The sequence below is a fragment of the Dermacentor silvarum genome, chromosome 2 (assembly GCF_013339745.2).
Source record: "Dermacentor silvarum isolate Dsil-2018 chromosome 2, BIME_Dsil_1.4, whole genome shotgun sequence".
Lineage (NCBI taxonomy): Eukaryota > Metazoa > Arthropoda > Arachnida > Ixodida > Ixodidae > Dermacentor > Dermacentor silvarum.
In genome coordinates, this window is record NC_051155.1 from 141,214,438 (window position 1) to 141,230,372 (window position 15,935).

At 50.3% G+C, this 15,935-nt stretch overlaps 1 protein-coding gene across 1 annotated transcript; it reads right to left on the bottom strand.

Moving 5' to 3' along the window:
* Positions 1-630: 630 nt before the first annotated feature.
* LOC119441868 (twist-related protein 1) lies at positions 631-11,858 on the bottom strand. The gene is made up of 3 exons (XM_037706506.2): positions 9,841-11,858; positions 2,747-3,148; positions 631-2,077 (listed from the first exon to the last, which is right to left on the bottom strand). Exons 1-3 carry the CDS (start codon positions 10,256-10,258, stop codon positions 1,953-1,955), a joined length of 945 nt encoding a protein of 314 aa, XP_037562434.1. The 5' UTR covers positions 10,259-11,858; the 3' UTR covers positions 631-1,952.
* Positions 11,859-15,935: the final 4,077 nt, after the last annotated feature.

Sequence of the window (15,935 nt, forward strand, 5' to 3'; positions counted from 1 at the left end):
CATAAGTGGTCCTCTAACACTGCCTCAGAGCTGGCCTCTCTCTCTTCGTTCCTCTTTTCATTTGCCCCAGCGTAGGGTAGCCAACCATATGCTTTTATGGCTAACATCCCCTGCCTTCTCTCTCTTTCTTTTTTTGTATCTCTTTTCACACTCAGAAAAAGAGCTATAATGTCCGCATTGAATAAAGGCCAAAAATTACGCCTTGAGCGGCGAGACCTACTTAGATCATGATCCTGCGACGACAGTGCGTCGTGCTCTGCGAAGGGGCATTTTAACTGGCCTATATGAGATTGTGGTCTCAGCTAGATACCTTAATTAGCCTTGAATGTACTTTAGCTTGGGGTATGTGTACATTGCTGAAGGGAATACCGGAAGACGAGACGCATAGGTGCGCCGAGGTAGGTATTTTCTCCATCTCTCGACTTTAAAACCATTTATAATGAAACTGCCCATAGCCATTTCAAGATATGCAGCTCAAGGAAATGGGCATGGGTTGGGGGACATTGTGACATACGCCATTTTCACAGACGCGTGATATGCGTCATGAAACATTTTATGCGTGGTAGATCACGGACTGTGTAGCCGTTGTAATCGCGTGTTCCGTAAGTGGAAACGTAATAACAGAAGCACTTGTCAACCAGAATGGGCAGATGTCGTTTATTCTCTCACAGTTTCAATAATATTGCACTGTCTCAGAGGTTCTATAAACTGCCCATTATGAGAACTTAGTCGAACACTTTGGACCTATCTACGCGGCACATGATCTCTTTAAAAATTAAAATAAAATGAGACGACTAACATTATTTACAGTGTTTCTTTTTTTTTTCTTTTCGTACTATGCAGTCAGGAAGGCGTGCGCACACTGTAATGCAAACATAAGCAACGATTTTGTCTCTCGACTGAAACCCTGCACAGCGCGGGCGTTATTATCTAAATTTGAGATGCAGGAAGAAAACGGCCATTTATATCTGCAACACAAAAGAGCCGGCTTCATGGTGCTTTAATGCTATACAAAGGAGTGAATGACTACAACTCTGATCATTCCTGCTGCAGACGATATCGAAAACATGCCTGACTAGAATAAGGGGCGCACATTTAATTCACACATCGAATACAGCGTCAAGAACGAAAGAACAACATTTTAGCGCCTCGTAAAAGCCTTGCACTTCAGTGTCTCAAGTTCAACGGACCGTGTTCTTAAAGACTATCGATAACGTATCCAACATCGCAATTCAGACTTCTTTGCCGTTCACTAAAGATATAAGCCGTGTAAATAGAAAGAAACGACACTGCTCCATCGGAACTCATTTCAACGTCCTTTCTCACGAAAGTTCTGCATCGACTGTTGGGTAGGCTAATCGTTCTAATCTAACCTGTCCTTGGCATCTCGTCCACTTAAGGTTGGAATGATCTCGTCATATCTGGTTACTGGCATCATCTCTCTTCTTAGAACTGGCAGCAAGCGAGTGTCTCTGACCTACACACTCCCGCGACAAAGCTCTGGCTTGGCCTAAACCGAGTCCGAACTCCGCAACTACAACTTTCGCTCGTTTACTCGAACAGCTTCTATTCCGTAGCATGCTCTGCGAACGTCTTATACCTTTATCCCGCCGGACACCACCCTCGATAGCGACAAAAGTTGATGCTCCGAGGGAAGGACGCTTACCTCGCTATCGAGCACGAAAGAAACACCTACATTCAGTGTGCACACTCAGTGGTCACCACAGCTGGACACAGTCCTGAGCTGGAGCGCCACTGCTCGAGTCCTCGGAACGCTGAGAGTACACAGAATGCGGGCGTGGGGGGTCCACTGTCGCGGAACACGAGACGGGAGCGGAGGACTGTCGGGACGGCGGTCCAAGAGAGGCGTTGTCGTCCGAGGCTGCGGCGGGAGGGGCAGCAGTCAGCGAGGCGCGGACACACGGCGGCTAAACCGCAAGATGGCACGATCATCACTGGGTTCCGTTGTGGCAGCCGATGGTGTCTGCGGTCAGGGTGAGCGTGGTGAGAACGCTCCTCCGGTTCGGGTTGACGCCCAGGTTCTCCCAGTTGATCCAGGACAGGCGCGCTGTCAGATCTGCGCGCACGAGCGGACGCCAATTAAGCGTCGCGGTTGGCGACAGTTGTTTCTATCGGCGTATAGTTCACATAATACTGGCAAATCTGACTGCTCGAAGTTCCCGTACAGAATCGTGAGTAAGAGGAGGAGACGTCGTAAGCGGAAAACGCATTCAAAACAATCGATTTGAAAATGCTTCTAGGGGGGAAAAATCAAGAACAGCTTGTGAGAATTCGAGTACCGGGCCAATGCCCGCTCAGTCATAGCAAGAACAGTGGTTTCAACTAAGCTGCCCTTTTCAATGCATGTGCAAGGTTCAACGGAAAATTTTCGCCACATTGCAATGACCTTGCGTTCGAGGTCCGCTGCAATTACGTGAGCGAGCATTTCGTATACAGTGAACCCAGATTACGGGCAGGGGCGCATCAAAAACTATATTTCCAGTAGACCTTTCATATTGCTTTCAATTTCGGGGAGATATTTATAGATAGCTTGTAGCTAACATTTCCTTTTTGTTCTAAGGATGTCCTTCTAAAGATGAACCGTAATTTGCGCCAGGTGTCCTGACACTTAAGTACGCTACTGGCTTCATTCCAAACCACGTATAAACAAATACCTCGTCTATAGAGGAAACAAGCCATCCGTCAGAGAGAGAAAAAGAAAAGGAACCTCGTCGGGCATGCGCACCTGAGGTGTTCCACTCGGCGGCGTGCTCGCCCTTGAGCTCTCCCCGCAGGCACTTCTCGATGTGCGTCAGGGGGTCGTACTGGGAGACGAGCACCTCGCGCAGCAGCGCGATGTACGCGATGGCCAGCCGCAGCGTGTCGATCTTGGACAGGCGCTTCTCGAACGGGAACGTGGGCACGTGGCAGCGCAGCTCCTCGAACGCCGTGTTGATGCTCATCATGCGCTTCCGCTCCCGGATGTTGGCCGCCCGGCGCTGCACCTTGTACGGACCCGTGAAGCCCGGCACGCCGCCCGCCGAGCACGGCAGCGGGCCTCCGCCGCCGATGGGACCGCCCCCGCCGCTAGCGCCGTACTCGTAGCAGAAGCCGTCGGCCGATCCTGCAGGGCCGGCGCCGCCGCCACCTGCACGTACACAGGTTCGGGCATGAGACGCAAGTGGTGTCGCCCGTCTTCGGTGCCCGAGACGCAATACGCACGGCAGCTGAGAATGATGGTTATAATGCTAACAAACCGAACGTTATCACTTCGGGCTTCAAACAATATTTGAATCGCGACAAAAGTGATTAGCGAGTGCTTTCACGTCACGCAAAAGCTTAATTACCATATGCATTCTGTAAATATATAGGTTTTAATGTACGCACTCAAATCGAACGATCCAATGTGTAGATGTTGATCCTTGGGATATACTGGCACAATATCTCTGTTTGTTTGCAATGAAAGAAAGACAAAATGAAGTCGGAACAAATTGAAAATATTGCCAAAGGTTGGACGAAACTTAGACATCTGTCATGTGCTGCATCATTGCCGATAGGGTTAAGCTGAGTATAGGATCCGTTCTTGTGACAGGCGCAGTGTGTGATTCAATGAAGTGCATTTCATCTTTCACCGTGCCCAGTCATGCTTGAAAAAAAAATTAGGGCAGCTTGCACTAGTGGTGCAAGTCTGAAGAAACACCGTAGTTGGGGGTCGACAAAGATTTACGAAGTTTTGCTAAGTTTTGGCTATGTATTACTATGTTATGCCAAGACTTTACCGAGTTTTGATATTTATTGCTATGCTATGCTAAGATATTACCGTATTTTTAGCGATGTATTGCTATGTATTGCCAAGCCGCACGTGGCCGTTCCGGTCGGTCCCCCGCGCCAATCACGGTTTTAATAGGAAGGTGCAAGGCTGGTGGAAAAGCTTGGTCGATCCCCAGCTAGAGCACTGCACGGGCCGATTTTTGCGGCCCGGGCCCGGCCCGGGCCCGTTTTTACATTGGGCGGCCCGCCCGAGCCCGATCAAAACGTTTATGGCGAGACCCGGGCCCCGCCCGGGCCCGGAAATACTCTACGTTACCCGCCCGGCCCGGCCCGCCACCACTTTACTTTAAGCCCGAGCCCGGCGCGAGCCCGGCTCGAAAACGGCCCGAACCCGGCCCGAGACCGAAAAATACATGTTTTTCAGAGTTGAGAAGCCCGAGAATAACTCGCAGAAAGCCCGGGCCCGGCCCCGGCCCGCGTAAAAAAACCCGAGCCCGGCCCCGGCCCGCGTAAAAAAACCCGAGCCCGGCCCGGGCCCGGGTCAAAAAGCACACGCCGTGCCCGAGCCCGTGAAAAAACTGCTCTACCCGGCCCGGCCCGGCCCATGGGCCGGGCCGGGCCCGGGCTTTCGGGTAAGCCCGAGCCCGTGCAGTGCTCTACCCCCAGCTACGCTGTTTCTTCAGCCTTGCACTACTAGTGCAAGCTGCCCACAATTTTTTAGGTGGCGCAAACGATGTGCTCGGCGCAGAGACACTGCGCAATGTGCCGCTGTCGCGGCGTCACAAGCTTTATACGAACGCCGCGAACGAAGCGGTGTGCAGTGACGTCATGACTTTTATTGCGATAGCAATTATATGGACACTCAAAAGCAGATTTCTGCCGTCGGCGTCGCCGTCGCCGTCGCCGTGAGGTTCCGTATGACGTCAATGGAGATGAAATCGTCGCCGCGCGCCGCCGAACGCTGTATGTGCGAGTGAAAGGGCGCGAGAGGCGCGCGCTTTCACGGGGAGTGAAGGCACGGCGGAGAACAAACGCGCGTTCGGCGCCGTGCTCGCTTAAGGGCTGCAGAAGTGGGCGTCTCTTTCCTCCTTTACAATCACCATATATGTAGAGCAAACGCGCCTAATTCCGACGCGCGAGAGGCCGTGGGGGAGGGGCGGGAGAGGGAGGAAAGGGAGGCGACGTTTAGCTGCGGCACCAAGTGCCTATTTATATCAGAGGCTCCGGCAACAGTCACCAACGCCGCACGTATTTTGAGCGAACGCGGGCAAAACGCCGACGGCGTCGACAACAGTTCTGCGTGTTGCCGGTGCTGCTGCATGTCCAAGTTTATACAGCTGATAAAGCTAATATCATTACTCCGTATAGCTGTCTACAAATTTGCTATCGCAATTGATGCTTCGCCTTTCAGGTGAAACTGCGACATTTTATTTTTTTTCTCCGCCTACACGGCTGTGGAAGCTTGGCGATGTACGGGAAGCGGCGATGCAGCGTGGTGCGGCTGGGCGCAGACATGCCAGGTGGTTGCTAGGCGACGCATAGTGACGTCAGAGCTAGGCACAGCGCGGCGCGGCTAGGAGAAGCTATGCGGAAGTCGAAGCGGTGACGTCACGACACCTGTGCGAATCTCCGTGAAGCCAGGTGCAGCTGTGCCAAGGCAACGCTGTGACGTCATGGCTCGGCGGAGTTTCTGCGAACGATTTGTAGCCGAACCTCGAGCTTAAACTGCTACGCTGTTAAAAGGTCAACAAATATAAAGTGCACGCTCAGCACACGTAGAATAATTGAAATTTATAAAACGCGGTTTCACTAGGGCCCAACAACAGTAATATCGGCAGTGTCAACAAGCGAGTCAGGACGTTCGACTTCACCGATTGATGAATGAATGCTGAATGAAGAATCCTCGACATGCCACTTCACCGAATGATGAATAAATACTGAATGATTTATCCCCGACTTTTCATCGTTTGCACAGTGCCCAGCGATTGAAGCGCGACACTCGGAGCGCGTGTGTGGCTGCCGGTACTTTTCGCGCCACTGGTGGGCGCTGGGAACACCGAGCTGATGCATTTTTGTATCACATGAAAGCGAGGTCCTTTGGGGTGCATTGTGACTGCATTTGGCTCCTCAGCGTTCACCGAGTGCTCACCGGTGACCCAAAAAGCGCTGGTCGGCACGTGGTCGAAGCACTGCATGCTCTTCAACTGCTGAGCTCTGTCAATCAAAACGTCAACCTTACGTCTTGCTCATCTGACTTAGCACCTGGTAGTGACTGGAGAGCTGATGTAGATACCGAGGCAGCGACCATTATCATACCTTCGTTCACCTGCCGTCACTTGCATACATAATGCAAGCCACCGCGATGCACAAAATAATTGTAAGACGTGTTGGCTTTCGTTACCTAAACAAGGAACGTTATCTCAGGTAAACGTCTTGTTCCTCTCCTTCGTCGTGCCCTACGTTTGTTCGCCGTATATACATAAGGTGTCCCAGCTAACTTTAGCTAAAATGTTAAACGGGAAAATATTTAAAAAGCATGGTGCAACATGTTATTTTAAAGTCTACGGTGCTCGGTCGTCAGACCTCTAACAACCAAACACCGTAGGTCTTATAATCGTATCTTGCATGTTTCCGTGTTCTTTACATGTTTTATTTTCGTTGAAGCACGCGCAAACGGCTCGGTCGCTACCTGCCTGCATATATAGCCACGCATCTCAGCAAGACCTCTGGTTTGCAATAAGCGCTGCTGTTTGTGAAATCTTGTTGGCGTATTTGCTGCTTGCTCTTGTACCGCCGAAGCCCGGCCATGCAAGGTGAGCGCTTAGGAGTTGGCCGTCAAACCTAAGCCTTTACGTGAACAGGCGGCTGAGCGAGAACCCAGTGCGCAAGCTCTATGAGTCAAGATGCACCAAGCAGCCAAGCCTACCGCGCTTGGCAATCGACAGGTTTGTTCCAGCATCTAGAAATTAAACCAAAATGAAAGACTCTTTAAAGCATGTGTACCTATATACGCCTCCAATGTGCACTAAATCTTGTACTTTCTCTCCTGTTATCGTGCTCCATACAACCAATGGCGCTAAAAGTGATTTCATGAAGATGTACCCTTACCGCGGGTATTCGTGTAGGGCGGTGAGAGGGCTGTTCCCACTGCGTGACACAGGCGAATTAGTTTATTTAGCTTAGTTGTGATAAACCGCACTGTTATTAACTTTGTTGAAAGATAATACTTGCATTTGGAAGCAAGACCTTACAATTGGAAGCAGTACCATTAAAAAATTCACAGCTTCGGAGAAGTAGAGAATCAATATATTCGTCTACTTCGTTGTTAAATTAAAAATTAAATTCTGTGGTTTTACGTGTCACAAACCCGACATGATTATGAGGCTTGCTGTAGTGTACGTGGACTCCCGGATTAATCTTTACACCCTTGGCTCCTTTAACGTGCACCTCCGTGACCAGCAGCCGACGAAGCAGAAAGCCCTCCCACCGTCTCCGTCGCGTCCTCCCCGTGCCGCGCGCGCGAACGAAGACCGCGCGCGCTTCCGGCTTGCTCTCTGGCGTGCGCGAGATTAAGCTGTGGTTGCCGGTTCACCCTCGCACGCTTTCACTCGCACACACAGCGTACGTCGCGCGGCGACGGTTTTATCGCTGTTGGACTTTACACGGAACCTCACGGCGACGACGACGGCGACGGCAGAAATGCGCTTGGAGTGCCCATGCAATTGCTATCGCAATAAACGTTCAGACGACACTGGCATACATCGAACCATGCAGCAGTTGCTGCCCATGCCTGTTGAGTGAGCCAGAAAAGTGTGGCACCCGTCTGTTGTACCTGTCTTCCCTTCGTCCTCGTCTCTTTTGCGCTGCTTTTTCTTCAAGTGTGGGCAGTAGCATGCACAACAATGACATGCTGGGAGCGAGCACGCTGTCGACGGGGATGATGGCAGCGTCTAGCAGCATCGCCTCACGGCAGGCGTATACAGGTGAAGGGAGGGCCGGAAGAATGATCTCTCTATAGCAATCGCTCTTATGTGGTTTTTAATGTTCTATTTGTGGTAAGCTGCGTTTGGGCGAGGTGTGGTGCGAAGAAAGAAGAAAGGCTATCGCTAAGCTTCATTTCCATGAGAGGGAAAGGAAGAACAGGCCTTCACCCTTAATGATATTCTGAACACGGAACATTGTTCAGTGCGACAAAGTGTTAGTGGTGAGGCTCGAAGGATGAGTTAACCAAACTGTGGTACGACCAGCAGTGTTGCAGAAGCAAAACACTTTCTTGGAACAAGTGAAACATTTATACGCCTTAGTTATCTAAAATAGCTCGGTTTTTGTATAGAAGCGTGGAATTAACATGAAACAACGGTACACTGTCATTCCTATGTCTGTCCGTGTCTTTTTAGCGCTTACTGATTGCCCAGTATGACAGACAAACTAGCCCAAATTACTACCTAAATGAAAACTAATGATAGAAATGAACACGTTAAAGGTGATGGTAATGTATACGTAGATTAGTTCTACAGTTTAAGAATGATATCTCAGGCTATATGGCCAACTAATGAAAAAAGAAAACAACTCTATCGGGAAGAAGACAACAAAAGCGAAAGTCGTTGGGAAGTGCTAGCAATACTGGCTTGAGAAATAGTGGCTGGACACTGTTCGTGATGACTACAAAGCCAGTAACCCATAAAAGTGAAATAATAACGATCATTGAACACGGTTCTGTATACACTAAGAAGACAATCACGGACAAAGGAAAGAGAACATGAATCGCGGACATATTACGTCGTGATTTTTCGTATCTATAACTGCATTTGTATACATACACCTGCTCGTTAAGCTTTCCAACCTGGCTAATGTAATTACGCTGCTTAATCCAGCAGCAGTACAATGGCCACAGACAGAACTTAGTGGATGAAATGAAATTACATTATGTTCACCACAATCTTACAGCCGCGATCGGTTACTGGAGCGTATAATATGGAAGGCGGCCAACGCAACAATGTACGTTCAGTTAAGAAGTGTTGATTCATGCTTAAAATAAAACTTCTTCACCCAGAGATGTGACAAAACACAGGGTCACAAAAAGCACAATATCCTGGAAGTTACATCTCCGGTGCAACAACTGACTGGCCCATATTGCAAGGGCCCACCATCGCCTCCAACGGTCTAGCAGCAGGGTGGAAAAGAAAAACAACATGTCAACGAAATGCTGCAGCAACGAAAACGTAGAGCTGGTGTCCAGTAATGTTAAGCATCACATCCTATTTTTGCTATTGGACGACAACGAATGAAGATAAAGAAGAGTAAAAGCAGAAACCATGCCATCTTGGGGCCACCGAGAATGAACCAATGGATATACACGGAGTCGTGCACAAGTGTCAGCAGAAAACTAATATACGCAGTTAAGTTTCGCATCTATGCCAATATAACGAAAACACGCACGTTTCTATTGCATTTGCTGGATGGGTGTCATCATTCTAATAATCTCACACACTAACCCACCGCGGTGGCTCAATTAGCTATAATGCGCTGCTGAGCACGAGTTCGCGGGATCGTATCCCGGTCGCGGCGGTCGCACTTCGATGGAGGCGAAATGCAAAAACGCCCGTGTGCTTGCATTGTAGTGCACGTTAAAGAACCCTAGGGGGTCAAAGTTAATCCGGAGCCCTCCACTACGGCGTGCCTCATAATCGGAACTGGTTTTGGCACGTAAAACCCCAGAAAGAAGTAATTAATCTCACAGTTAGTCAACCCAAAAAGTCAGTGAGCTTAGGAAGACAGAACACTTATCACTTGCGCATACAGCTGACGCCACCAATACCAGAAGTGCTAGTAAAGGCAAGGTTGGCATATAGCTGCAAATGCGTGCCTTTGAAGAATGTGCACTCGCGCGTCTGCGCACAAAAGAAACGTTGAGTAATAAAAAATAATAATAATACGAGTCCACAAAGTTACGAAAGCAACAACGAATTTGTTTTTCTGCAAGTGTTACGTACTACGAGAGCCCATTATGCAGCGTGCTTGCCTACAGGCTGCGAAGAAAATTACATTACCGTATCTCAGGACACTTACCAGCGAGGCAGGTCGGGTAGGGCAGCGCCTGCGGTGGTAGCGGTCCCGCTCCGGCTCTGGCGGCAAACTCGCACGCGGGTCTCTGGAGCTCGGCCGAGGACGGCGATCCGGGCGAGTCCCTGCCTCCCGCCGCGTCTTCGAGGCGCATCGGGTGTGGCGTCGAGCCTCCACCCGCGCCGGTCGGCGCCGAAGACGTGGACGCTCCTCCGCCGCCCGACGAGGCGACACACGGGAATCCGGCCAGCTCCTCGTAGGCCGGGAACTCGGCCGCCGCGGCGCCGAAGTCTTCGGGGAAGTGCGCCTGCTGATGGCCGGCGGGGGCCCGGTGGTGGGGGTGCCGGTAGTGCGGGGGCGCCGGCGCGAGCTGTAGCTGCTGCTGGGACGGCGGCGCCTGGGAGGACGTCGATGATGCCGACATGGCCGCGCGGTGTCCGCGATCCCTTTTTATACGGCCAACGTCAGAGGCAGCAGCGGCCGCGGCGTCAGCCGGCGCTGAAGAGACCCCACCGCGGCGAGGGAAGAAGCCGGGCGCATAGAAAGAAGCAGCATCCGCTGCTGCTGCAAGCGACAAGTCCAATTTCTGGACGCGAGCGCTCGCGCGCGCCCCGGCGGCGCGCTGCTCGGGAAGCGGAGGCTGCTGGCAAAGGCTTTCGGCTCCCGAAAAAAAGGGCCGTCGCTCCCGGCGTGCGTGCGTGAGCGCGCGTGCGGCGGGCGCCTGAGAATGTCCCCCCTTTCCCTCGAGCCTGCCTTCTTCTCCCTCGCCCGGGACACGTCCCGAACAGGGACGACGACTTTCCTCCTACTCAGTGCACGGTGCCTCTTCCGCTAGCGCACACTTCTGCCTGGAGGAAATAATAAGGGGGAGTGCAGTCGACGCTAAGGGGGGAGCCCGACTGACGTCGCGTTAAAGCAGAAACGGCCAAAGTGCAGAACCGCCAGAGGCAGTGCCGAGCGCGAGCGCGCACGAGCGCGTCGCCGCTCAAGCCGAAGCGCTGTCGACCCGCAGTTCTGGTTCCGGCACGCGTGGTTATTGAAAAGTCTGCTCCTGGCAGATCCTCCCACCCGCTTTGAATTTCTCGACTCCTGCTCCTTCGGTCTTGGTCCTCCTATCCTTTTTCTTTCTCCTCTCCAGACTCTCTCCTTCTCGATGCGCTCTCCTGGGGAGTCCTTCGCAATCTATCCTTCAGGTCTATTCTTTGTTTTCTTTTTTTTCCCTTCTTGCCTTTCGGTCCAGGAGCTTCCTTTGTGGCGCTGTGGACTTTTGAAGGCGAGTACGGCAACCGAAGCACAGACGCCGACAGGGCAGGAAGTACAAACTTTAGAACCTTCACTATACACCAAAGAGAAATAAAGAAGACAGTTATGGCATCCCAATACGCTATAGAAAAAATATGAAAACAAGCTTGTGAGTTGGCTCGGTAGCTAGAAAGAACCTATGCAAATTGATTGGTGGTTGTGGCCGTGGAGGAAAAAAACAACTAAAGACGACCGGCGGAGAGACAACGAAACATTAAAACAAGTACAAGCGCGGCAAGGGAAAGAAATTGAATCAACCAAATAGCGACAAGAGCGTTAAAGGAAGACTTGGACTACAGAAAGTAAACCAAAGAACAAAAAAATGCAGTGGAATGGAGTGAAGGGAAAGAGGATGGTCCTCCAGCGATGATGGAAAGGATAGGAAAGAAGGTTCGGCCCCTCCGGCGGCGAAGAAAGCGACACGTCTGGACCAGCGACCCTGCTCAATCGCAGCTCCAGCAGTTGACGGGACCCCAGGCGGCGAGCGACGCACTTGTGTGGACGACGGCGCGCGGCGAAGACCACCAGTCGGTGCGCAAACTGCGCGCGGATCGCGAAAATCTGGCTACGCGACACTGACAATCGTCGCGTGCGGCGCTTCTCGGCGCGAGGAAAGAGCTTTTTCGTTCGTCGCGAAACCCCCAACTCCCCGCCGCGTGGCCCGCGGGCTCTCCTTCTGGCGATCGGGACAACGAACGACAGTGGCACGGGTGCGACGCGAGGCCCTGCGCTGGTAACGCCCTGTTGCGGCGTACAGGCACCTTGCGCCCGGCCGCTACATGCCTAGGCGATGGATACAGGCCCTCCGGCACTCATTTTCCTCTCCCTACCCGTCGAGGGAGGAAGCGAGAGGGAAGTGGAGAGAAGAGCGAGATCGGTGAGAGGAGAGGGCCATCCCACCATTCCTTTCGGCGCAAGTGCTCCTGGCGCTGACAGCAGCGCACGTTGCACTCGGTTCTATACTAGACCGCTTCTTTCGCGCAAGCGAACAGAAAGAAAATACCCGGCGATCCGTTTTGACACTCAATTTACCCTCCTCACCACCTTTCCTCTCGTGCTGTTCTTTTCTGTCCTCACTCCCTTGCAACGCGGCTTCGGGTCTGGGGGAAGAGAGGGTAGCTGTGTCCCGCAAGCATTCAGCTTGACTTTCCGGACCAATCACAGCCCAGCGCGTTCCCTGCGGCAAAGAGGGAAGAGTAGGTTTCAGCGGTAGCATCGCGCTCGCCTACGCGTTCGCTGCTCCGAGCTCAATTTCCTGCTTTGATCGGACGGCGGTGTTCCTCGAGAACAGACTGTCCCTGTTTTCCCTGCGCCGTTTATTATTTGCCGCTTTCTTTCTTTCGAAGTCGCTAATGGTCCTGCGGGCTTCGATCTGTTTTTTTTTTTTCTCTTTCCCGCTCTCGCACCTCTCCTCGTGCGTCGTCGCACTCTGTGGAATAGCGAAGGGTGTGTGAAAAGGGGAGATCAGCTGGGCCGGGCCTTGCCTAAACGGGAGGCTGAGGCGCGAGGCTCCGCCCACGCCTGGTGTCGGGAGGGCCAATAGGAGCGTCGGGATGGAAACGCCGTGGGAGAGATGCGGGGGAAATTGGGTTGCCGAGAGAGCGTGGAAGAGGGCTCCGCGCGTGAGAATTGCAGACTAATTCACAAAAAGCCCGCATTGTGCCGTGTTTTGTTATGCCGCTTGTTGACAATGAGGACAGGTATGTTCCTTTCTGTGAGAATGGTTTAATAATAGTAAATGTTTCAGAAGTGGACAAAAACCGGCTTCATAAAGCTTTGAAAGCAACAAAACTTTACAGTTGAGTTAAAAAAGCGCTCTCTGGACAAGAGGGCAATTATTTAATCACTCCTGAAACGATACATTTAACACAATAAATAAAACATACTTAGAATGGTAACAGGGCTATCAATAATCTCCCAGTGATAACAATATTACTGTTCAGCTTTAGGCGAAGTCATGCATGAATTAACGGTGGGGCAGGAAAAGATAATCCTATATAATGGAAGCAGTCTTACATTTTCCGCGATATTGAGAAATGTACATGCGTTATTCAAACAGTAATGCCAGCCGTCATCTGATTTTTCAGTAATAATTTTAGAGATTTTGGAGCTCGCTCGCTGCAGAAATTGTCTGCGTATACTTTAATTGTATCTCGATACAGCAACAGCACTGTATTAGATCGACAAAGTAACACTGATCAGCGACACGCGTTAGAAGCGATGGGATGTCAGAGAATTAGGAGAAAATCAAAATTTGGAGAATCAAATAAAATCTTTGATTCCCTGAACTGTATTAATGTGAAAAGAGATTATGTGAACCCGACTATTCGATGCGTTTAGAAACTACGACATGATATCGAGAACACCGCAGTAATGCTGGACGACATTAAAAAAAAAAAAAAAAGAAAGGTTACAGAGGCACTTAAGTCTCCTTACGTGCATTTAATGCGAAAGCTTTCTAACTCTGCCGCGTGATACTTGTCGCTTGGTCATGTGTTCGAATTGGGCAAAATAAATTTTGAGGGTGGGCCACCTAAATTTTGGGGGTGCGCCAAGTAAATTTTGGGAGCTTGCCAGGTCGGTTTCAAACGTGGCGCAACTCAATTTTCGAATTCGACAAAGTAAATATTTTGGGTTTGGGCCACCCAAATTTCGGGGGTGGGCCAAGTCAATTTTGAGAGTGGGCTAGGTCAGTTTTTAACATGGTTCAACTCAATTTCTGAATTGGGAAAAGTCGATTTTTTGGGTGTGGGCCACGGCTTCCGTGGCCTGTTCACCGTGGGATTTCGCAGTGTGAGCTGCAGCAGATCCAGCGCTGGGAACGTGACGCCGTCACTTGGTCACGTGGGTTTTCCTGCTTCACGAGGCATATAAGGCTTTCGCCTTAAAAGCTCGAGTGCCACTTGAGGAACTACTGGAGACTCCTGGATCATTGCTGAGGAGTTCCCCTACAATCTGAAGAAGCGCGTAGCTTGCGTGCGGTATACGTTTCCGATAAGGAGGCGCATTCGAGACACACGCAAGGCGCTATTTTGGACGCCCTCAACTTCCGCTATGTTGGCGTTTCGAGCCAACCAGACAGGTCGCAGCAGCCTTGCGGGCCGATAAGAGCTGACAAGATGGTGGATTCGACAATACGGTGGAATTTGACTGAGTCCCGAGTAGGCCCCCAAGTTGCCTAGTACTGCGCGAGGTGGACTTTAATAAGTTCGCCTTTGCTCCTCCAACATTTTTTTTTTTTGCTCATTTGCTTTACGAACAAACAGCACGTGGAGATAAGTGCCGGTGTAGCGAATAAAAAGCGTCCCACGGTGCAGGTGCCCCAAGGTTACAGACACTGTGCCTGGATAAACGCTGGGGTGCACGACAGGCGTTCCACGAAGTCCGATGGAAAACAACGGCGTATTGATTCGAAGTACACCTTCTCGGATATATATATATATATATATATATTGCAAATCAGTTGTCCGGAATCCCGCGCAAGGTGGAGAAAGTATCATGAAAGGGCAAAATTGTCATCCACACGAATGCTCCACACGAAGGAAACCCAAGGGTTTCCTTTGTAGCTGCGTGCTGCATTCGGGTGGATGACAATGCTTTTCTTTTCTTCATATATGTATATTTGCGTCAAGGTCGTGCCACATGCGTCTGAACCAAAGCGCGACGAACGAACCGGCGAATGCGATCAGCCCATTTTCGGACAAACAAGAGCGTTTTCCATGAAAATGTTGCGCGCATTCGAGTGTCTTGAACACGGATTCAAAGAAACATTATCATTCAGCGCAACAACAGGTTTTTCCGCTAGAAAGCTGCTAACGTTCTGCAGCCGTAGCATATGCTGTGCCGGAATGCCTATAGGATGCCTGGACTCCGGATGCACGCATCGGAATAAATATTTTTGCCGTTCTTCCGTCGTATTCTAACACCCCTAGATGGAAGGATAATTGTCAAAATAAATAAATAAATAAATAAATAAATAAATAAATAAATAAATAAATAAATAAATAAATAAATAAATAAATAAATAAATAAATAAATAAATAAATAAATAAATAAATAAATAAATAAATGTAAGCATAAGTGTACACGCCAGAAGATAGATATTGCCACCTGGAATAGTGGGCACAATGCATAGAGGCAGGCAAGGACTAGAAAAAAGAGGTGCGCGTGCTACCCTCCGGCACCGCCCGATAGTTTGGTCCTACCTCCGTGTTTTTTCAGGAGATAAACGCCGCCAGTTCCCTTTCAAGGCACGTGACAATATTACATTCCCATTCAAAGGGGCGTGCGACCACTATTCTGATTAAATTAGAGCCATTTACGGAATTTCGGGGCTCGAGGACGTTTAAGGCCCGGTTATGTCACGATCTTACGAAAATTCGCACGTGACAGTCATTCTACATTGCTTCCTTCCGTTCGCGTTTCATTATGGCGAGAGTCCATACAGTGCAGTAGCGATAAAGTGTATTTCATTCATAAATTGCATTTCAGGGGGATATGACGCGGAGTAAAGGGCTTGAGAGAAGCCAGCAATGTAGTTCGTGGCATAGAGGTGATTGCTTTGTGAATCGGGCTCCGGCTGGCGGATGACTTGTATGTGGATGCCTGTATACGTGCTCTATGGGCGTGCCATTTTAGGCCGTTTGCGTACGTAGGAAACTGCGCAGATAAGTTATAATAAAATGGTAACTGTGCATCGTAGATAGCCATATCGCGTTCTTTTCTTTTTTGAGCGATAACAGTATATACTTGCTTTCGTGCAATATATTGAATTACTGCACGTTCGCACTGAATTTTGT